General features: G+C 51.5%; 1 protein-coding gene across 2 annotated transcripts; it reads right to left on the reverse strand.

Moving 5' to 3' along the window:
* Window positions 1–9,976: 9,976 nt before the first annotated feature.
* Window positions 9,977–23,139, reverse strand: AMDHD2 (amidohydrolase domain containing 2). 2 transcript variants are annotated; one of them, XR_014794887.1, is made up of 11 exons: window positions 22,958–23,139; window positions 22,687–22,823; window positions 22,470–22,609; window positions 14,921–14,975; window positions 14,563–14,775; window positions 14,393–14,481; window positions 14,165–14,309; window positions 13,984–14,091; window positions 13,751–13,842; window positions 12,896–12,997; window positions 9,977–12,502 (listed from the first exon to the last, which is right to left on the reverse strand). XR_014794887.1 is itself a non-coding variant. In XM_084882419.1 (11 exons), exons 1-11 carry the CDS (start codon window positions 23,038–23,040, stop codon window positions 12,414–12,416), a joined length of 1,230 nt encoding a protein of 409 aa, XP_084738545.1. In that variant the 5' UTR covers window positions 23,041–23,139; the 3' UTR covers window positions 9,978–12,413. The 2 variants fall into 2 exon arrangements, 1 of the variants encoding a protein (XP_084738545.1); XM_084882419.1 differs by having other exon boundaries at window positions 9,978–12,502; window positions 13,751–13,819.
* Between the last annotated feature and the right edge of the window lie 51 nt (window positions 23,140–23,190).

Consider the following 23,190-nt stretch of genomic DNA (forward strand, 5'->3'; position numbering starts at 1 on the left):
TTGGTTTTTGTTTTGTTTGTTTGTTTGTTTGTTTGTTATAGAAACTAAATGTTACAATTTATTCCATCTTCATGATTACAGACATTACAGGGCAGGGTGGATAAACCACACAAATAAAGAAAATTCCTTTCTCCCCTAACCAGATACAGTATTTTGGCATTTTCATGATATACAGGATTATTTAATTCATTGACTTAGCTTGAAAGCTGGCCACAGCAGCAAATCTTTGCAATTTGGCATCTTCCTCCATAGCATACTCCAAAGATCTTAATGACTGAACTGCACTATGAACTGAAATAGTGTTCGCTCTAACGTTCTTGAAGCTTTCACATCGTAATCTGAGATCTGACACCTGTTGTTGTTAAGGCTGGGAACTGTTAAAAGCTTCCTCTTGGCTAACCATTGAGCAAGTTTAACAGTTAAGTTACTATATAAAATAAAACTCCCAGGCATTGATTGAAGCAGTCATACTGGGATCCCTTTTCAGAGCATTAGCTCCCTGAGAGAAAAGAGGTCCTAACCAGTTGCTTCCATGAACAATGACCACAGTACAGTATCTCTAATGTCCTTTGAGACATACTAGTAACTCGAGGCAAGGGGTCAGGCAACCATGATTATCCTGACAAGTTTATCAGTCTTTAGATACAAGATATATTTAAAGCTGATCCCAGATGAAGTATTGCAACCATAATCCCAAGAAATTCCATTTTAGCAAGTTCCTGCAAGATGTCAGAGCAAGTGAGAAGTCATCCCCAAGTAAAAAGTGGTGGTTCACAGTGAGAAGAAAACATCTAGGAGGAAAATAAGTCCTCATTAAATTGATGGCTATCTTCACAGCCTTAATTGACAAAATCCAGAGGGCTCAAATTTCCTGATTTGAGGAGTCTTTTCAAGGTGACTGTCAAGGTCAAGAAGAGCTTTCAGGCTTGTCTCTGCCATGGCCCATGAACTCCAGTCCTTCGATGGGAATCTCCTTCTCCTTTATTGCTTTCTGGACACACTGCTGGTAGCGCTTGAAGAGGTCGGTGCATGGGTCCCCGGAGCTGTCCCCCTTGAGGAACTTCTCGGCAAACCAGCAATTAAAGCACTTAATGTTGGTTTTTTAAATTGTGGTAAAATAGACATAAAATTGACCACATTAGCCATTTTAGTGTACACTTTGTGTCATGAAGTACATTCACATTGTTGTGTGATGGTGATTTTTAAAAAATAAGGTGTTTTTTTTTAAATATATTTTATTGATTTTTATTACAGAGAGGAAGGGAGAGAGATAGAGAGCTAGAAACGTCAAATGAGAGAGAAACATTGACCAGCTGCCTCTTGCACCCCCCTCCCCACCGGGGACGTGCCCACAACCAATGTACATGCCCTTGAATCGAAACTGGTACCCTTCAGTCCGCAGGCTGACGCTCTACCACTGAGCCAAACCGGTGTAGGCTAAAAATAAGGTTTTTTATTATTATTATTGATTTCAGAGAGGAAGAGAGAGGTATCAAGAAATAGAAAGATCCTGGCGGAACCCGTGACCTCCTGGTTCATAGGTCAATGCTCAACCACTGGCCACAGCACGAGTATGATGTTTTAAACAAAAGTAGAATCATCTCAGTACCCGAAGGTCTGCATGTTTTAAAATAACTTTTTTCCCTATTTCCAAAAGACATACGTGCTTATTTTTTAACATAACACTTTAGGCAATACAGGAGCAACAATGAAATCACCGAACCCTTAATTCTCACTGGCAGACTTAATTGTTGGGTAGCAGTAATAGCCCCGCTAACACTTATTCTTAGTAAGGAATGTTCATGTCTGATCTCATTTACTGGAAACAAACATCCAGCGATTGTTGCCCAACTTTCCAGGTGAGGGGGCTGAGGCATAGCACATGGTTCTGTAACTTGCCCCAGGTCTGGTAGTGCCAGACTGTGCCAGGCACACCCATACATAGTGCCAGGCTGTCCTTGGACCATTAGGCTAAAACCTGTGTTTGACTGTCCAGACTTCCAGTCCTCGGCACATGGACTGATCTTTAGAAACAATAAAAAGGCAAGTGGAGCCTCTGTCCCCCAGAAGGGCTCCTGCTGCTTTGACACTCACCTTTTTCACTTAACCATGCCCTGTCCAGGAGGACTATTGGAGGAAGTGTACAGCTTATAGGCCCATATTGATGAAGCTCCCTCCTAACTTACACCGAAGTGGATCCCGGCCTCCTGCCCCATGAACAAGACCCTACTTAAATCCAGGCACACCCATACTTATTTCCTTAACGTAAATTATTAGCAGATAGAACTGCTGGGTCAAATGCAGGCGTTCCTCTCAGGACTTGATGCATGCTGCCAACTGCCCATTGCCGACCCTCCTCCAGACAGTCTCACCCTCAGCTGGCACAAAGACAAGCTCAAGGTAGATGCTCTTGCCATGGTACCAAGCCACACCTAACAGTTGGGAACATTAGGCACATTAACTTAATCAATAACCCCTACTGTGTGTTAAGAGTAGGCACTCTGGCCCTCGCTGGCGTCACTCAGCGATTAGGTGTTGGCTGGGGCACCGAAAGGTCTCGGGTTTGATTCCTGGTCAAGGGGGCACATGCCTGGGTTGCAGGTTTGATTCCAGGCCCCCAAGCCCAGCACATTCGGGAGGCAACCAATCTGTCTCTCTCTCCTGTCCACTCTAAAAACCAATGGAAAAGATATCCTCAGGTGAGGACTAACAACAACAAAACGTAGGTTCTCTGGCCATTTCCATTTTTTACATGAAGAAGCGGAGGCTTCAGTGACTTTCCTACCCTGTTACAGTTACTAGGTCACAGAGCTCAGGACTCAAAACTTGCCCTGATCAACCATGACACCCTGACCTCGGCCACTGTACTCAACTGCCTCCCAGCAAACCTTGTTTTATATTTATTTTAGTCCTCCACTAATGGTAACCGTTAGAGAATATTAACCATCTTATGATTTACCTTAATTCTCATCACAACCTTATGAGATACTCAATATTCATTACCATCTTGCATGTGAAGAAATCTTCCAGAGTGTGCACTAAATGTGAGTGTAAATATACACTATAGAGTCTTATATATATAATCTCATAAGCACCTTTTCACAGAAAGTGACTGAGGAATGTGCTCCACTAAACCAAGAAAAAAAGGCATGAGCCCTAACTGATTTGGCTCAATAGATAGAGCATTGGCCTGCAGACTTAAGGGTCCCAGGTTCAATTCCGGTCAAGGGCATGTACCTTGGTTGTGGGCACATCCCCAGTAGCGGGTGTGCAGGAGGCAGCTGATTGCTATTTCTCTCTCATCGATATTTCTAACTCTCTCTCCCTCTCCCTCTCTATAAAAAAAAAAAACAATAAAATGTATTTTTTTAAAAAGGAAGAAGAAAAGCATGAGATCCAGGAAGTAGGAAGAAAGAGAACAGGCAGGAAGGGATGCAGGGGAGTCTGTTCAAATACACAGTGAGTGTCCTCACTCTGCCAGCGCTGCACTACACATTGTCAGTTCATTGCTGAGACAACAAAAATCTCTGCCCCAAGGGAACTCTGATACCACTGACTTGTGGCTGGGGTGGGGGTGGAGACAGCAAGCATAACAAACATGTCTTATGTGGTGTTAGAGGTAATGAATGCTGTGGGAGAGAAAGAACATTAGGTATGCAGGCCTCAAGAGTGCTCAGAGAGAAGGTGCAATTTTATTTTATTTTTTTGTTTTTGAGAAGGTGCGATTTTAAGTGGATAATGAGGAGAAATCCCACTATGACAAGGGGGAACACACACACAGACTCAACAGCTTCAGAAAAAATACTGAAAATTATAGATTCTTTAGTGGGATTAACCACATAAATAACTGAATTAAGGCCCTAACTGATTTGGCTCAGTGGATAGACCATCGAGCCAAACCTTCAGCCTGTGGACTGAGAGGCCCCAGGTTCAGTTCCAGTCAGGGGCATGTGCCTTGGTTGGGTAGGAGGTGTGTAGGGGGCAGCTGATTGATGTTTCTCTCCCATCAATGTTTCTAACTCTCTGTCCCTCTCCCTTCCTCTCTGTAAAAAATCAATAAAATTTGAAAAAACAACAACACTGAATTAAGAAGCTGGCAGAGATTATGAGGAAAACTCCAGAAAAAGAGCCATACAGGAAAGAAGGGCCAACACAGTTTCCTAGGCACCTCACTCACCTCAGCTGTGGGTGATGTTAACAGTCATAATACAGATGCGCTGATTCAGCTGGTAATTATCAAACTCCACCTTGGTAGAAACTGGAGTTGGAGAAAGTATGAGTGAGCTGACTCCTCACCCCTTTTAGTGGAAAGGTAGTAGATAATGAAAACAAAAGTCAGAGATAGTGTTTAAAAGATGGACATACGGTCTGCGGACTGAAAGGTCCCAGGTTCGATTCCGGTCAAGGGCATGTACATTGGGGGTGTGCCAGAGGCAGCTGATCCATGACTCTCTCATGGATGTTTCTAGCTCTCTATCTCTCTCCCTTCCTCTCTGTAAAAAAAAAATCAATAAAATATATTTAAGAAAAAATATATAAATAAATAAAAAGATGGACATAAATCACAGGAAGAACGCTGAAACAGTAGTAAGTGGAATACGAGTAGGGAGACATGAGGCAGGGGCTACTGCTGCTTCTTTTAAAAAAATATATATGTTTTATTGATTTTTTTTACAGAGAGGAAGAAAGGGGGATAGAAAGCTAGAAACATCGATCAGCTGCCTCCTGCACACCCCCCACTGGGGATGTGCCAGCAACCAAAGTACATGCCCCTGACCGGAATCGAACCCGGGACCCTTCAGTCTACAGGCTGACGTTCTATCCACTGAGCCAAACCGGTTTCAGCAGCTACTGCTTCTCTTTACAAACCTCTTTAGAATTCCTTAGCCTCTTCAGCATTGATGCAAATAAAAATTAATGAAATGGGTATATCTTCTTTGTGGAAATTCTAAGAAGCTCTCCCATGGGAACGTAAAGCTGTGCTAGGATCTTTGTGACAGCATGGCTTTAATGTGACACACACACACTCACACAGAAAAACAACCAAAATACTTAGCAACAAAAGAATGGTAACTTACTGCTGGAGAATTCTATGCAGCTACTGAAAAAAAAAAAAAAAAAAAAAAAAAAAAAAGGCAAAGCTCTGCAGAGAAAGAGAGTGAAGGCAAAGCAGCAAATTGCAGACTATGAACTGGGGTCTTAAATTTTTTAAAAAACTTAGAGCCTCTTACACCAAAACATGGCCATGCAGTTCCTGAGTAACTCAGAGAACAGAGAGAACAGGAGAAAGAGCAGGTTGAGCACTAGAGCCAGTGGAGCAGCAGGTGGAGCCAAGCACATGGTGGCCAGCCACAGGGAAGGGGTGAGGAGGGAGGGTGTGGAGAGGGGGGTGGTGGTAGCCCTGAAGGAGGCAGCTGAGCAGGCAGCAGCAGCAGAAAGGCAGGGAGTGGCGCTGACAGAGGAGGGTAGGACAGTTCTCAGCTCTGGTGGGGCCTCCGTGGCAGCCAGTGTGTAAAGCCCAGGCCAGGCCAGGCCGCTCCTCACTCCTGGCGAGAGGCAGCGTACCTCCTCCGTGTGTTAGCTCTGGCTGCCCTTCCCCGGACAGTGAGAGGAGGGGAGGGGTACTCACCTGTCCCAGCAGAGTTCACGGGCATCCTGGCTGGAGGAATGGGACAGCCCCCAGCTTTTCTCTGTCCCTCCTGTGCCCAGAGCCTGTTCCTGGCAGAAGGGTGACCTTGGGCCAAGAGTGCAGTGTCTTGGCCTGACATTGTGATGCAAGTGCCACTGAGGAAGAGGCAGGATGACCACACCCATCCTGGGAGGTGGCTGAAAGGCTGCCTAATAATGTACACGGACCATTTGCGTGAAGTACTAACTGCAAGCCAGGCTTTGTGCTTGCACCTGGCCTGTGCCAGTTCAGGTATTTCTTGCTCAGCACAAAGGAGGAAATGGGGTTCCATGGCAATGGAACTTGCCTAACTTCACACAGCGAGTGCATTAGTTATCTAGCATTGTGTAATGTTTCCTTAAAACTTAAAGGCACAGCCGAAACCGGTTTGGCTAAATGGATAGAGCATCGGCTTGGGGACTGAAAGGTCCCGGGTTCGATTCCGGTCAAGGGCATGTGCCTTGGTTGCGGGCATATCCCCAGTAGGGGGTGTGCAAGAGGCAGTTGATCGATGACTCTCATTATTGTTTCTCTCTATCTCTCTCCCTTCCACTTTGTACAAAATCAATAAAATATATATATTAAAAAAAAAAAAACTTAAAGGCACAGAGAACATTTATTATTTACTAGAGGCCCGGTGCACAGATTTGTGTACTGGTGGGGTCCCTCAGCCTGGCCTGTGCCCTCTTGCAATCCAGGACCCCTGGAGGCATGTCAGAGAGCCGGTTTCGGCCTGATACTGACAGGAGAAAGCCTGATTCCTGCAGGCCCGATCCAGATAGGAGGGAGCCTAACTCTGTGCATTGAGAGTCAGTGTGCCTCAGAGTGACCAGTCGCCTGGATTCCTGGTCACTTAGGTTTATATATATATATATATATATATATATATATATATATATATATATATATATATGTAGTTTCTGTGGAGTAGGAATCCAGAGCAGCTGGGCTTGGGGTAAGCAGGAATGAAAAGGAATGAAATTGTCCAAAGCAGGATATGTTTAAGTTAGGGAATATCCATCTTAGGGAACACGGGACACCTTGTTAAAGTATTGAAACAGATGCATGTGTCCCCAACAGGGAAGCCCTCTACTTCATGTTCAACTAAAACAATGGCGAATGGCTGAAACCGGTTTGGCTCAACGGATAGAACGTCAGCCTGCGGACTCAAGGATCCCAGGTTCAATTCCAGTCAAGGGCATGTACCTTGGTTGTGGGCACATCCCCAGTAGGGGGTGTGCAGGAGGCAGCTGATCTATGTTTCTCTCTCATTGATGTTTCTAACTATTTCTCTCCTTTCCTCTCTGTAAAAAAATCAATAAAATATATATTTTAAGAAAATGGTGAATGGAAGAGCTCTATCAAGAAGGCAATGTCAGTTTATAAAACAAAACCAGCCACAAATGGGGAAACCCGTGCAGGATCACACGGGAAGGACAGCACCAAGCTGTTAATGGAAGGGAAGTTCCAAGGCAGGCAGAGGGGAGAGGGTTGAGGTACTAGGGCATTTAGGGGTACAATTGATGTCTGCAGAGATGCAGTGGCATGAGGAGGGAAAAGGGGAGGCCTATAGGGGTGTTAAGAGCTGGGGGGCGGGGGGTTGTGGGGCAGGAAGATGTGCAGAGGCAGAGCCCAGCAGGGTGGGGCTAAGCCCGGTCTGTAGGTGCCATGAGAGCACTGGGCTACTCTGCCTTGCTGGCTCCTGGCTTCCGGCCCGTCTCCCCTTTTGCTGGTTCAGAGGACTACCTCGCCCCTTCAGCTTCGCCATGGTGCATGCCGCCCTTTGGGATTCCTGGTTGGCTCCACAGAGGCCCGCTCCATTTTCTCTCTCTACAGCTGAGCCCTTCTATGGAGCGTTCTGATGCGCTGCATCCCATCCTGGGCCTGTGGGTCCCCGGAGAGCACCTGGGAGGATTGAGAAGGCACCCTCAGTCTAGGGTCTAGTGGAGCAGGTTAAGCTGGAGTTTTGGTGGAGAAAGGGCGCCAGGTATTAGACCTGGTGAGTCAGACAGACATGGGTTCAGCAATCTTGAGTCCTGCCTAAGAAGAAATTCAGAGCCAAGATGAAAACCATAAAGTTTATTTAGAAAGTCTGCGAGGTAGAAGTGAGCCATAGAAGAAATGGGTTCAAGAAACAAGTTATCAGGGCAAAAGAAGGGCCTTTGGAACTTAGGAGATAAAAGGCAACCTAGGCAATCTGGCTCAGTGGATAGAGCATCAGCCTGTGGACTGAAAGGTCCCGGGTTCAGTTCTGACCAAGGACCCATACCTTGGCTGCAGGTTCCTCCCTGGCCCGGGCCCTGGAGGGGCACGTGTAAGAGGCAACCAATCCACGTGTTTCTCTCACATCAGTATTTTGCTCTCTCTCGCTTCCACTCTCTAAAGATCAATGGGAAAATATACTCAGGTGAGGAAAAAGGCAAGGAAAACACATGTGGGAGAACGGGGTGAGGAGAGGCTCTGGCAGCTGCATAGGTAGCTGCCTGGGGCTCAGTGCTGAGGGCTTTTATAAGGAGGTTTCAGGGGGAAATCTCAGGATATTCATCTGGTTCCCAAGTGTGTCCCCTCAAGGTCACACTCTCACTAGTTGGTCAGCACAGGCCAGAGGGTCATTAGTCACGGCAGCTGGGTCTGTCAGCCACGTCACTGCCCTGCTGGCTGGCTGCTGCTTCGGGGCTGGAGCTGAAACCCGCGGAGGCCAGATGTCACCTGCAGGGGCTAATGCTCACGGCAGTGGTGGTGCTTGGAGTTTTGCCTGTTGCTAGGCCCCTGGTGCTCTGTGGTGGGGACCCTCTGCAGGGGGCATATCTTCCTCTTCACTCAGGCCTAACTGCCTACGACAGATTCACTGAGAAAGCCGGCTGCTCAGGCTCAGCCCCTCTTTGGGGGGTGGTTGTCACTCTCCCAATGGTTGAAACCTGTGGTCCAGCCCCCACTCCCAAACTGCCTTCTTTGACCTGGACCACTCAAAACCTTTCTGCAGATCAGCGTCCAGCCCTGAGTGCATCTTCTCCACAGTGTCCTAGTCATCCCGAGGTGAAGCCTGGGGCTTCAGAAGGAACCTGCCAGCGCTGAGGCCCATGTGCGGCTGGCCATCTCCCACAGCGGCAGGCCCTCGTCCCAGCTGGGAGTGTGAAGAGGTGCCGGAGGCTGGCAGTGGAGGAACCTACGCAGAACTGGCCTTACATGTTGCTGAGTCGGAGTCGGGACACCTACTGATAATATACAGAATTATCCCACTCATCCATTCGTTTTGGGAAGTCATATACAGGGACCTTTCTATGTGGGGACCCACTGTCTGGGAGAAGGATGTAGGGATGTTTCCTCTAAAGATCGCTGCAGTGGTTCCCTCTGGCAAAGGTCTGGTCCAGTATTGTCTTTCAGTTGCTCCTAACTATTATACAATAGGAATTGTTCTGGTTATTTCACCTTCCCTTACCGTAATGGACATACTTAGCCGCTGGCTGGCTGTTTTCTGAGATGTAGGGTGACTCCCTGCCAATAGCACGGGAGTGGGGTGGGCGGGGAGGGGAGCCCTGTTCCTTAGGATGACTATCTTTAAGCCTCGGAAACTTCACAGGGTCTGAACCAGAGAGAGACATTCTCAAGCCCATGGCGCTGGACTGCAATGACGCTCCCGCCTGTGGAGCCCTGTGTCGCTCTGACCACTTTTGTTAAAGCCGCTAATGGGGGGCTCCTGAATGCAGAGCACGGAAAAGCCCCGAATGCCGCCTCCCGGGCTACACGTGGGATAAATCAAGAGCTGAGCCAGGCCAGGGAGACAGTTCTAGAAAACCAGGCTGTTTCAGCATAACGGAATGTGCTGTTTTAAACTTTCTGATAATTCTCAGTTGATATAAAACATATCCCAGATCCTGCATGTGGTGTGTTCCATCCCTAGGAACTGCTTTCAAGGCAGAAGCAGATCCAGTCCAGCAGGACGAGACTTTTCATCTAAAACTAATCTGGTAGATATGAGATGACAGAAACAGCAGTGGGGAAATGGTAGGGGCAAGAACAGAACATTGGGGAGTAGCGATGGTTATGGGAAATATTAATCAGGCTGTTAACCGTGATGGCCCTATGCTGGTTAAAGAAGGACCAGCTGGGAGTTGTACGGGAGTTGTACGCCCGCGGGGAGTTGTACGCCCGCGGACCTGGGTGTTGAAACCATTTTCCCGGGGAACTGCCTACGATCACGGAAAGATTAAGAGCCTCGTTGCCCAAACAGGAGTCCCACCCCAGCCTCCCACTTCCTCAGCCCGCAGTCCCTGCTCCACCACGTGATCCTGCCTGTGTAAGCTGCTGGCTCATGGGGAGCTGCAGAGATTTCTGCGGATGACCTGCTGCTCTCCCATACTGCCAGCAGAAATGGAATAAACTCTCATACAATTTAAAAAAACAAAAAAACAAAACCGTGGTGGCAGACTGGGCCAAACCAGTCCCTGGGCCAGGCTCTGACCAACACCGGGCCCTCGAGCCTCCCCATTCACACACCTTCAACAAGCCGGGAGAGCCTAAGGGCAGGCCAGGCCGCCTCCCAGGGATCCTTCCTCAGCCTCCGCATCTCCGTGAGTCACCCCCGCTGCAGTGAGTCAGGCACACACCTAGCATCACCTCCCCCTCCCCGTCCACACCCACGGGAGGGCAAGCCCGTCTCATCTCACTGCCACCTGGGCAAGCCCGTCTCATCTCATCCCACAGCCAGCCAGCCCCTCAGCGTCTCCCTGCTGCCCAGCACATACCCCCCAGCAACTCAAAGCAAACTTAAAATGGCAGCCTCAGACGTAGAAACAAAGTGGGCAGGCGGCTGCCAGGGCGGGGGGAGGGGGAATGTGGGTTAGTGTTTAATGGATGCAATTTCCGTTTGGGGTGATGAAAACGTTCTGGAAATGGTGGTGATGATTGCACAATGATGTGAATGTATTTAATGCCAGCAACTGTATACTCAAAAATAGTGAGGGGGGAAAATGCCTAAGCTGGTTTGGCTCAGTGGATAGAGTGTTGGCCCGAGAACTGAAGAGTCCTGGGTTCGATTCCAGTCAAAGGCACATATCTCCGTCGCAGGCTTGGTCCCCAGTAGGAGGCATGCAGGAGGCAGCCGATCAATGATTCTCTCATCATTGATGTTTCTATTTTTCTCTCCCTTTCCTTTCCTCTCTGAAATCAATAAAAAAATATATATATTTTTAAATGGTAAAAAATGATGATTGTTACATGTTTTATCACAATAAAAAATAAGATACTTCAGCCACTGCCTCTACACTTCAAATAACATCAGAGCTCTCCCTGCAGCTGCGGGGCCCCGCTCCAGCCCCAGGGGCCATTAGTTCTGCTCCTCCACACACTGAGCCTCTGCACTGCGGGGCAGTTCCCTCTGCCTGAGTGCTTTCTTCCCAGCCAGTGCTAGCTCCTGCCCTCTCTGGTGTCACCTGGCTGGCCACCATCTATCTCAACCAGTCCCCCACGATTCCCCCCCAGAGAGCTGACAGGCCCAAGGAAGGCTCCCATGGGTGACCAGGCGGGGCCAAGTGCTGGCCAGTGCTCACAGAGCTGCGACTCAGCGCCCCGATGACAGAGGACAGCCCTCTGAGTTTCTGGCCGGTGAACGGAGCATGTGAATACCCACAGATTATGAATGAGGCCCAGTGCCAGGAAAGTGCTGACAACCACTGCTCAGCTGCCAACCTATTAGCCGAGCTCATCTGCCCTCTCCCAGGGACCTTTGCCAGGGCGAGGAGACTCGGACGGCGGGGTCCAGTCGGACCCTGTGTCCTGCAGGGCACAGGGCATTGGTGACCACACACTGCCCACCAACTCCAGACAGGGTTACCTCCAGCTGCACAAACAGCAGGTACAGGATGGCTCATGGAGCCCTCCTGGGAGTTGGGTTGTTCAGAAGATTCTAGAGATTCTGAGCCTGGGCGATCTTGGGGGCTTGTGAAGGTGGCACGAGGGCCGGTCCAGTCAGGTAGGCCAGGGAGCAGTGGCCACTGTCAGCTCAGGGGGCGTCCAACCACTGCCTCCTGAACTCAGAGCTGGGCCACCTGGGGTCCGGAGGCCAGTGTGCTCCCTCTGAGGCCAGCGAGGAGTGCGGGGTGATGTGCAGAGAGCAGCCAGGACACCCACACACCCGGCCTCCAGACCTCTGTATGCAGTGCCCACCCGAGAGCACAAATTAAATATTCCTTGCCCATATCTTAATTTGTCTCTAAGACCAATGCTCTTCTGTTTAAAATTCCAAGATGTACCCTTTCCCTCAGCCCCCACAACAGGCAAACTTCTGAAATTGTTCCATTCACTGTCCCCAAGTGTCTTCTGCCAGTTTTCAGCTTTTCAACCGATAGCCTGTGGCTTCCGCCTCCCACCCTCCATTCATTTCCAAATGACACATCTGCCTGCGAGTCTGCAGGCCTCAGATAGTTCCAACAAACCCCATGATGCCTCCCTGCAAGGCTGGGCTGAGCTGGAGTCCACCCGCTCCCAATCCTAAGCCCCAGCCCCAGCCCCCGCCCCAGGAGGGCCACCCGGGTGACAGCGGAAACAGCAAGAAGCCTGCTTTGAAGCAAAACTCAGAGACCAGGCAAGTCCCTTTGGGGTAGACGGTTTATCCGAGCCAGTTGCCTCCAGGGCTAAGGTCTTCACCCAGGACAGGGCTCCCCTTCACTCCTCGGAGACCAGCTCCTCGGCAGCCCATGTTGTCCGTGTCCAGGTGAGGCGGGGTGTCCTCCAGCTGGGGCCCAGGTCACTGCCTGGCCGCTGCCGCCTGCCACACCAACTCGCCGGAGATGTAGGTGGCCCGGACGTGGAGGGAGTCGTCGAGCATCACGAAGTCTGGGCCAAGGGGGACAGTGAGGAGGAGGCAGGGGTGGGGCTGCCTCAGCTACCCCAGCCCCAGGCCGGTGGGAAAACCAAAGCCTGGGACACCACTTCTGTAGGAGAGGGTACCCTGACCCAGCACAGACTGACCGAGGCCCCGGAACCGAGACTCTGGCAGTAGGAGAAAGGAGTAAGGGTCCCAGCAGCCCCTGCCCGATCTTGTCTCCGAGGTCAGAAAGCCTGGCCTGCTGGGGAAGTGGGACCTGCTGAGGCTGGCTGGCTGGCTGGCTGGGGAAGGCTGCCTGGACGGAGGAGAGATTCCACCTCTGCCCACCGGTCCCTGTGCCAGGCCTCCCCAGGACTCCTGAACCTTCAGGCTGCCCAGGCCGCCCCACATTGGACCCTGACCTGCATCAGCCCCAAAGTCCAGGGTTCCCTTGAGCTTCTCCAGGCCCAGCAGCTGGGCGGGGTGCAGGGACGCCGCCTCCAGGGCCGACTCCACGCTGCAGCCTGCTCAGGAGACACAGGGGTGACCATCCTCACCACCCCCACAGCCCTGGAGCGCCAAGTCCTAGGGATAGGGGGTGGTGGGGCCACATCCCAGGACTCTGCAGCAGCTGACAAGACCCACCCTCCCCCACCCAGCTTCATCCCTGGCAGCCACTCACCCATCCCAACCCTGTGGGGACCCTCCTTCTCCTGGGTCCCAGGGAGAGCACCCCATAAGAAAGCAGTACCCTGGGCATCCATGAGGCCACCCAGGACTTGGTGCTTGCCGCTACCAAGAAGTCAACCAAACCCAGTTTCCTCCGCCTCCTGCATCCAGCCTGTCTCCTTGCTGCTCTAAACAGCAACCTGGACCCTGGTGGCCCTCAGCTCCCAGCTGCAAAGAGCCCCATGGGGCCTGGCCAACCACAACCTCTGCCAGATAACCCCAAGAACCTAGATTGCTGCTCTGGCCCCCTCCACCTCATCACAGCTCTGTACCTGCTAAGTCCTGCAATCCCATAGGCCCTGGACCAGTGCCCTGCTCTCATGGGGGCAGAGTCTTGGGTGCCCTGGCTTGGGTGCCTGTCACCCTGGGTGCCCGCTCTTTGCTTGCTTGTCCTCCTCTCCCCCTCCCTATGGGTGGGACTTTACCAACTTACTAACGCCCATCCCTGAGGAACCCCACTAGACATGACAGACAAGGGATGTCCAGCTTCTCTCAGATGCAGCCTCTGCCCCAACACGCACACCCCCCCGCCTCCCAGCCTGGCTGACCTGTGGCCTGCAGGAAATGCCGGATGCACACGTCCATCGGAGCTATGCTGCCGCACAGGGTCTTGGTGCCTTGAGAGCAGAGAGGGCAGGCTCTGGGGGGGTGGAGGGCAGGGGCCACCAGGCACGCTGGATGGGATGTGGGTTGGCTGGGGACACCCAGGCGCTTGCACTCCACCAGAGGGGCTGAGAGGCTCCTCTGATGTGGGCATCAGGTGGGGACAATGGTCACTCACCTGCCACATAGGCCGTCAGCCCATCCACTTCCACCTCCTGCTGCCCTAGCGTGTGTCGGCCATTGCCCAAGCCCAGGGCAGGGACAGCGTCGGTGACTAACACCAGCCCTGGGGGGGAAGAGGCCTCAGGACCTGCCCCACATGGCCCTCCTCCCTGCCCCCGCCCTGCCCAGGCGCTCACCCTGGGGATGGGCCCGGTGGGCGATGCGCAGGGCGGCAGGGTTGGTGTGAATGCCGTCGGAGATCATTCCGTAGAAGATGTGGCGGCCTGGGGGCAGCCGGTCACTGGTCAGGAGCCCCACGATGCCAGGGTCCCGGTGGTGGAACTGGGCAGGGCCAGCATGGAAACGCTGAGCTCCATACAGCAGGGGCCCAGGCCGCCCGCCCGCCCGCCCGGGGCCGCACTCACAGGCAGCATGGCGTTGAAGAGGTGGGTGATGAATGTAGCCCCGCTCTGCACGGCTTCCTCTGCCACCTGCAGGTCAGCCACAGAGTGCCCTGCACGGGGACCCGCACTCAGACCCCGCGGCCAGCCCAGGGCCCCGCCGGCCTCCCCCCCCGCTGGGGACACCCCCTCACCGAGGGACACGCAGATGCCACGGGCCGTGAGGGCCCGGATCACCTCCTGGCTCCGGCCCAGCTCGGGGGCCAGGGTGACGATGCGAACGTTGTCCAGGGGCCCGTAGGTGGCCAGGACGTCGTGGAAGGCGTTGGCCTCGAAAGAGCGCAGGTAGGCCTCGGGGTGCGCACCCCGCTTCTCCCGGCTGATGAACGGACCCTCCAGGTGCACACCTGGTAGGAGGGAGTGGATGGCTCCCGCAGGCCTCTCACCGGCCCACCCTCCCACCCCGTTTGGGCATCTGGATGCATAGGGACTGCCAACAGGTCCCACAGGAACCTCCCAGGGTGGGGGCGAGGAGGGGGGTCAGCCACTCACCGAGGACCCCTGCCCCATGGGGGCCACCACTCTTCACAGGGATCTGAGGAAGGACCTGGGGGGAACCAGCTGTTAAAGCCCTGCCCCAGTGGCCCAGCACCAATGAGACAGCCTAGCCACGGCCACAGTCCGGAGCCTGGTCTAGTGCTCAAGATGGTCAACGCCCCCCATCCCTGGTCCGGGAAAGCATGGCGCTCAGAACCACGGGGCAGGTCAGCAGCACCAAGGATGACAGGCCTTCCTAGGAGGACCGGGAGGCGAGGAGACCCCCAGGCAAGGGTCAGGGGCATGGCCCAAGTCCAGGCAGCATGCACCAAGGGTTTGGACCCAGACAGGGCGATGGCCTGGCCTCCCTGAGGGCCAGAGGCAGAAGGAGTGCATGCAATCCAGGCAGAGCAAGGGGCAGAGAAGGGTTTCAGGCACCGCCAGTCCGGCCATACTGTGCCCAGAGCAGGACAGTCATGAGGGTCACTGTGTGTGGCAGGTGCTCACACAATGTAGTGATCGTGGAGGTAGGTGGGCAGGCAGGCAGGCATCCCAGCCCACAGCTCCCTCCTCCTGGCTGGAGCCCGACAGTGAGTGCTGGGCAGATGGGTGCAGCCACGCTGCGGGGAAAGGAAGGGAACAAGGCCCCAAAGCCCCCGTGGGCGCAGGCGGGCAACACCTGGCACCTGGAGAAGTGGGCGGACAGACCGCAGGAGCCTCATTAAAGAGCAGCTGGGCCCCCGATATGCCATGCCAAGAGCCTAGAGAAGTAAACCACACGTGGGTAGAAGCAGAAAATGGGGCAACTAAAATGAAATGTATATGATTTTGGAGAGAGGAAGGGAGGAGGGGGGAGAGGGGGAGAGAGAGAGAGGAAGGGGAAGGAGAGGGAGAGGGAAAAGGAGAGGGAGAAGGAGAAACATTGACTTGTTGTCCCACTCATTTATACACTCATTGGTTGATTTTTTTTTTAATATGTTTTATTGATTTTTTACAGAGAAGAAGGGAGAGGAATAGTCAGAAACATTGATGAGAGAGAAACATCGATCAGCTGCCTCCTGCACACCTCCCACTGAGGATGTGTCCGCAATCAAGGTACATGCCCTAGACCGGAATCGAACCCGAGACCTTTCAGTCCGCAGGCTGACGCTCTATCCACTGAGCCAAACCGGTTAGGGCTCATTGGTTGATTCTTATATGTGCCCTGACCAGGGATTGAACCCACAACCTGGACAATGCTCTAACCAACTGAGCTACCCAGCCAGGGCCTGACGTTTTTATATATTTTTTATTGTTGTCATTAATCATCACCCAAGGATATTTGCCATTGATTTTTAGAGAGTGGAAGGGAGAGGGAGAGACAGAGAGAGACCTGATGTGAGAAACGTTGATTGCTGCCTCCCAAATGCACCCCAACCAGGGCCAGGGATCAAGCTGCAACCAAAGTACGCCTTGCCCAGAATCCAATCTGGGGCCCTTCAGTCTGTGGGCTGATGCTTTATTCACTGAACCAAACCAGCTAGGGCTGCAGTGTGTGTATGTTGTTACACACACACACACACACACACACACGCACACACAGATTGATTGATTTCAGAGAAGAAGGGAGAGGGAGAGATAGAAACATCAATGATTCGAGAAACACATTGATTGGCTGCCTCCTGCACGCCCCACACCGGGGGTCGAGCCCAAGATCCAGGCATGTGCCCCGACCGGAACTGAACCCAGGACCCTTCAGTCCATAGGCCAATGCTCTATCCACTGAGCCAAACCAGCTGGGGCTGAAGTCTATAATATAGATATATATTGTAAAAAATATATATTTTATTGATTTTTTACAGAGAGAAAGGGAGAGGGGTAGAGAGTTAAAAACATCGATGAGAGAAGAACATCTATCAGCCGCCTCCTGCACACCTCCCACTGGGCATGTGCCCAATACCTTGACCGGAATTGAACCTGGGACCCCTCAGTCCACAGGCCGATGCTCTATCCACTGAGCCAAACCAGTTTCAGCTGAAGTTTATATTTTTAATGCTCCCTGAATGTCACCAGTCAGGACTATTCCCTCTGAACAGAACTGGACTCTTCTCTGGGGATCTGACCAGCTCAGGAGAAAGGACTCAGAGATCTCAGCCTAAGGGTGCTCTCAGAACACCCCCGGCTCCTGGTGGCTCGCTGAGAGCTGTTCTCAATCAGAACACACCGCCAGGGCCACCAGCTCGAGAAAGCCTTGGAAAGGACACGCCTGGCTGAGAGCAAAACCCAAGGAAAGGAGAACATGTAAGAGAGGCCTTGTACCCATGAAATAAGAATGGGATGTGAGCCCCGGCCGGTGTGTCTCAGTTTGCTCCATCCTGCAATGCCCCAGGTGGTTGCTGGTCAGGACACACGCCCAGGTTGTAGGCTCAATCCCCAGGAGGGGGTATGTAAGAGGCAAGCAATCTATGTTATGCTCTCACATTGATGTTTCTCTCTTCTCCCTTCCTCTCTCTAAAAATCAATAAACTATTCCTAAAACAAAACAAATAAAACAACAACAAAAAGAATGGGATGTTAGAAAAAAAGAACATTCAGGAGGGAAAGCAAGCACTTGCACATTAAAGTGCCAAAAATATATAATAAATGTCACTACAGGATGGAACCAGAGCTACCAGGCCAGAGGAACTCCCTTGCACATCTTATATCTTATATTTTTTTAAATGTTAAAACAGCAGAATAACTCCCACAAGGAAAAGACAAAGAAATGATGGAGAAAAATCATTAAAGAAAACCAAAAACCCCAAAACAAACAAACAAACAAAAAAAAACAACAAAACCCCAACAAACAAAAAAACCCAAAACTGAACTTCCAGATTGACAGGCCCCGACGAAGGCCAGCGAAGTCGAAGCGCTCCCCCGAGTCCCCGAAATGTCCCGCTGAGACGTTAGACCAGGGACGGAGGAAGATCCCACAATTTCCAGAGAGAAGAGACAGGTCACACACAGGGTCAGGGTCAGATGGCTTGCAAGTTCTCATCGGCACTCTGGAAGTTAAGTGCCTTTAAAATCCTAGAGAAAAATGTCTCCTAGCCCTGGCCAGTTTTGCTCAGTGGATAGAGCATCACCCTGCGGACTGAGAGTCCCAGGTTAGATTCTGGTCAAGGGCACAGGCTGGGGTTGCGGGCTCCATCCCCAGTAAGGGGAGTGTGGAAGGCAGCTGATCAATGATTCTCTCTCATCATTGATGTTTCTCTCTCTCCCTCTCCCTTCTTCTCTGAAATCAATAAAAATATATTAAAAGAATTATTATTCTAATCTAGTCAAGCCATCAATCCAGAGACAACATTTTCAGACTATCAAGATCTCAAACCTTTACCTTTTCCGACCCCTCTCTCCGAAAGTCACTTCGCTCCACCGAACAGATGTAAGCCAGCAGAGAGGAAGACTCGGGACGCAGAAAGATCCAGCAGAAAGAGGCCAGGGACCCCCCCAAGTGAGGGTCAGGGGACTTCCAAGACAGCGTGGCCAGGTAAGGCCAGCAGCCAGCGCTGGAAAAGTAGGTCCCAAAGCTTCCACAAGAAGACGAGCCAGATGGAACCCGTGGTCTGTCTAAATATCCCCAAAGAGGAGAGAAACAACTGGCAGAAAGCCTGGCATTAAGTCAGCAGGTAAAAACTATGCAGCCCTGGCCGGGTGGCTCAGTTGATTGGAGCATCATCCCCTACACGAAAGGTGCTGGTTTGATCCCCATCAGGGCACAGGCCTGGGGTTCGGCTGTGCAGGAGGTAGATGATTGATGTTCCATTGTCACACTGATGTTTCTCTTTCTCCCTTTTCTTTCTTCTTCCTCTAAAAATTTAATTTAAAAATATATCTTTTAAAAAACGTAGCCCTGGTTCGTGTTTCTCAGTGGTTAGTGCCAGCCCCAAGCACCAAAGGGTTTCGGGTTGGATTCCCAGTCAAGGGCACACACCTGGATTGCAGGCTCAATCCTAAGCCCTGGTCAGCATGCAGGAGGCACCCAATCGATATGTCTCTCACAAAAACATATGTTTCTTTCCCTTTCTCTTTCTCTTTCTCTCTGCCCCCACCCCCCCCCCCCCTTCCAAAAGCAATGGAAAATCCTCAGGAGAGGATTTTTAAAAAATGTAAATGAGCTGCAAGTCCTCTTTACATAGTCCCAGTGACTAATCTACAAAAATTGCAAGAAACTACTGGGGAAGATAGAAGCCAGAGGAGCTAAAAGAGACTCTGCTCAACGGGCCAAAGAGAGCCAGTCATTAAGTTCCTGATGGGAAGCAAGTATATACTGCTCTAAGCTTAAAGCCAAGCAGGAGTACCAGCGCAGTTTTTAGAGATAATAGGATAAACTCCAAAGGGTCAACTGAGTTGAAAGTGACTGTCCCATAAAAAAAATAAAAAAAAGTGACTGTCCCTCAGTGAGAAGTGGGGGGGGGGGCAAAGGGCTATTTTTCCTAATAAGACATGTAAGTTATAACATGTACAAGTTCACTGAAGATCAAAGAAGAGACAATAGGTGGGTTTTTCCAGAACAGCTTTAAGAGAGAAAGTGAGAGAGCATTAAGCAGAGAGAACAGAATGAAAAACAGTGTAAAGGTGAAGGGAATGAGGCACCTACAAGGGAGGAAAGAGTGGGGAAGGTAAAAGTGCAGATGTGGGCCAGAGGCCGTGACCTGGCTGCCCCCCGAGGAGGTACCTGACGTTGCCTCAGAAAAGCAGACAACAATGCAAGCTAACCTCCCTCCTGGAAGGGCAGAAAAGGGCAAGGCTGGAGGACAGCCGAGAAAGAGCAGGTGATCTCAGTGGACCAGAGCAAGATGACAAAACTCGGGTAACTCGGACAAAGTGGCAATCCAGCTCTGCTCAGTATGAACGGGCCATCGAAGAAGGGGGCGTGGACTGGAGTGGGGCTACGGGAGACATCCAAGTGAGCAGTCCTATAGTTTCTAAGATGATAAAAACCTGTATTAAAACTTTTATGTTCAGAGCCCTCAACAATTCCCACCATAAATCCGTTTACTCTCTGCTTCCCAAGGCCTTTATCCTGTAAGTGTTGGGAATAAAAGTGTTCGCATAGCCCCTTCTCCTGAGGAAAAGACCTCAGTCTGTATCAGATGGGCCAGTGTACTGAGCAGGTAGATGGAGAAGGATGTGAACCAGCGGGCGCAGCAGACACAGAAAGGCAGAGGCTGGGTGAGGGGTGGGGGTGGGAGGAGAGCAGCTGCCTGGAACCGCCAGAATGTGCCTGGGCAGAGCAAACGCGTGGCAGGCAGGAGACGATGTTTGGGACGGTGGTGTTCACCCTGCAGATAAGGGCAGGAGAGGAGTGTGCGTACTGAGCTGAGCCCTGTACGCTCTTCAGGAGACCAGGATAACAGTCACTAAGTCTCACTGGGAAGGGGGAAGACAAAGAACAAAGGAGTAAGAGGGAGAGCATGTCCCAGGATTCCAGGTTCGGTAAATTATAGGATAATGACCAGGAGAGAAAGAATGGAATCAGGTGCGAGTCTGTTACAGGAAGGTGAGTTTGGTTTTGAACGCCTGACTCTGATGGAAGAGCTGTGCTAGGTCTCCAGAACCACGTCCACAGCTGACATTAGCTCGTGCCTAATATATACCAAGCACGGTGCTGAGCACCCGACAACTCTAAAAGATGAATACCATTATTAGTCTCACTTTAGGTTTGAGGAAGCTGAGGCTAAGAAGGAGTAAGGAGCCCTGATCCAGTGGTCGACAAACTCATTAGTCAACAGAGCCAAGTATCAACAGCACAACGATTGAAATTTCTTTTGAGAGCCAGATTTTTTAAACTTAAACTTCTTCTAACGCCACTTTTCAAAACAGACTAGCCCAGGCAGTGGTATTTTGTGAAAGAGCCACACTCAGGAGCCAAAGAGTTGCATGTGGCTCATGAGCCACGGTTTGCCGACCACGGCCCTAACCGGTTTGGCTCAGTGGATAGAGCCTCAGCCTGCAGATTGAAGGGTCCCAGGTTCAATTCCAGTTAAGGGCATGTACCTCAGTTGTGGGCACATCCCCAATAGGGGTGTGCAGGAGACAGCTGATAGATGTTTCTCTCATCGATGTTTCTAACTCTCTATCCCTCTCCCTTCCTCTCTGTAAAAAATCAATTTTATATATATATATATATATATATATATATATATATATATATATATATATATATTTTTTTTTTTTTTTTTTTTTTTTAAAGAAGTAATGAATCTCCCAGCTGACAGATTATAAAGTAAGGAGCCCACATCCACCTCCCACAGCTCCTGGCTCTGGTGCTATCTCCCCGCACCCAGGAGGGAACCCACAGAGGGTAATGCAATCAATGATCGGGGAATGGATCCTGTACTGCAGTGTTTCCCAAACTTCTCTCATGATGAGAATCACCTGGTGGAGTTGTTAAACTACAGATTCCTGAATCCCAACTAAGAAGTGCTAAACTAGAATTTTTGGGAACAATTGGTAAAATTGTATACTTAACCAGGTGATTCTCATGAGAGAAGTTTGGGAAACACTGCTGTACTGGAAGAAAAAATACTACAAAACTGGAACAAAGAGGGTAGTTTAAAAGATAACAATTTCCTAAATTCAATAACTCTATTATGCCTACACAATACCCATGCTATTAAGAAATAGCTAGGTGGCCGAAACCGGTTTGTCTCAATGGATAGAGCGTCGGCTTGGGGACTGAAAGGTCCCGGGTTCGATTCCAGTCAAGGGCATGTACCTTGGTTGCGGGCATATCCCCAGTACGGGGTGTGCAAGAGGCATCTGATCAATGACTCTCTCTCTCATCGATGTTTCTAACTCTGTCTCTCTCCCTTCCTCTCTGTACAAAATCAATAAAATATATATTTTTTAAAATAGCTAGGTGTTAAGAAGAGGCACAACCTATACAACCTCCTCCAGGAAAAATAAAACATACACACACAGAGAACGAGACCAAATAATTAAATGTGGCAAGAAGTGAAGAAACTGCATGAAAAGTAAAACTTCTTAAAGGAAAAAGGACCCCAGACACCTGAAGAGCAGGCCTTGCAGGTGAGAAGTGGAGTGGGAGGGTGTGGGGTGTAGGCAGGGGCAGCAGGGGCAGCAGAGAAAGGCTGGAGTACAATGGAGCTTCTCTCTGGACGATGTTTACCACATACCTATACCACAGGCAGGTTAGCTAGGGAAAGGCTGAGAAGTGGCTAAGGGTGTGGCAATGGGAAAGTCCATGGCCTTGATCCAGGAGGCAGTTTCTGGGACCTGGAGGTAGCCAGAGTATAGAGTGGGAAAGGCACGTGACAGGTGAAGGTGCTGAGGCAGCAAATGTGGAGGCCCGTGGGGACAGCTGCAGCAGGCAGACCGGAAATGACAGCGGGCCTTGGGCAGCAGGCAGAGGGACACCTGAATTTGAGAACGACCAGGGGACAGGACCCAAGGACCAGATGGCGGAAGGTCAGACCCAAGCGCCCAGGGGCATTTGTGGGGAGAGGAGATGGTACCTGAAAATTAAGGAGCTGGCTACTTCTCGGGCCCCCTTGGCTGGAGGCCGGGCGCCTGACCTCACCTTGTGATAAACCTCTGGTGGCGAGGTGACTAAGGTGGGACAGAAAGAGGTGACTCCGTGCGACAAGATCCTCTGGGCTACCAGGGCTACTCCCGAACCCACATCCTCTGTGGCCTGGGAGAAGTCAACACCAAATCCACCTGTGGCCACAGAAAAGAGGAGGTCGCACGGTGCTCGGAGCTCCTCCCGGGCCTCCGCCCCCAGGCCCTGCCCGCACCGTTGATCTGCACGTCAATGAAGCCGGGCGCCAGGATGCAGCCCCCGCAGTCCCGCCGCTGGTCGGCTACGAGCCGCTCCTCAAAGAAGAGCTTCTCTGGGTCCAGAATGCGGCCCTCGCGCACCCACAGATCCTCCCTGCGGACAGAGGGTGGGGGCTCGCGTCGCCGGCCCAGCCCCGGCACCCAGCCCGCGTCCACCACGCCCAGACCCTGCGCCCGCCGGCTCCACCCCAGCAGCGCCGGCCCCGCGCCCGCCGGCCCGCACGCCACCTGAGCAGCCTCCGGCCCCGCAGGATGCGGCAGTTGGTGAGCTGGAGCACTGGGGCCCGCGAGGCGCCCTCCCCGCCGCGCATCTTGAGCCGAATGAACCGACTTCAGCTGCGGGCGCCGGAAGCCCCGCAGTTCTATCCTGCCCGGAGCGGGCCCCACCCACATGACCCTCAGCTGACTGCAGCGCATGTCACGTGGCCAGCGTGCCCACGTGACCGCACCCCCTCCGGCCC

This window comes from Pipistrellus hanaki (genome assembly GCF_964339955.1).
Source record: "Pipistrellus hanaki genome assembly, chromosome: 4".
Lineage (NCBI taxonomy): Eukaryota > Metazoa > Chordata > Mammalia > Chiroptera > Vespertilionidae > Pipistrellus > Pipistrellus hanaki.

Coding starts and splice junctions, on each gene's coding strand:
- AMDHD2 (XM_084882419.1), bottom strand. CDS start 23,040: ATGCGCGGCGGGGAGGGCGCCTCGCGGGCCCCAGTGCTCCAGCTCACC. Junction 14,976..22,469: donor CACCAGAGGTTTATCACAAG/GTGAGGTCAGGC, acceptor GGTTCCCCCCAG/GTCCTTCCTCAGATCCCTGT. Junction 14,776..14,920: donor CCATGGGGCAGGGGTCCTCG/GTGAGTGGCTGA, acceptor CCCTCCTACCAG/GTGTGCACCTGGAGGGTCCG.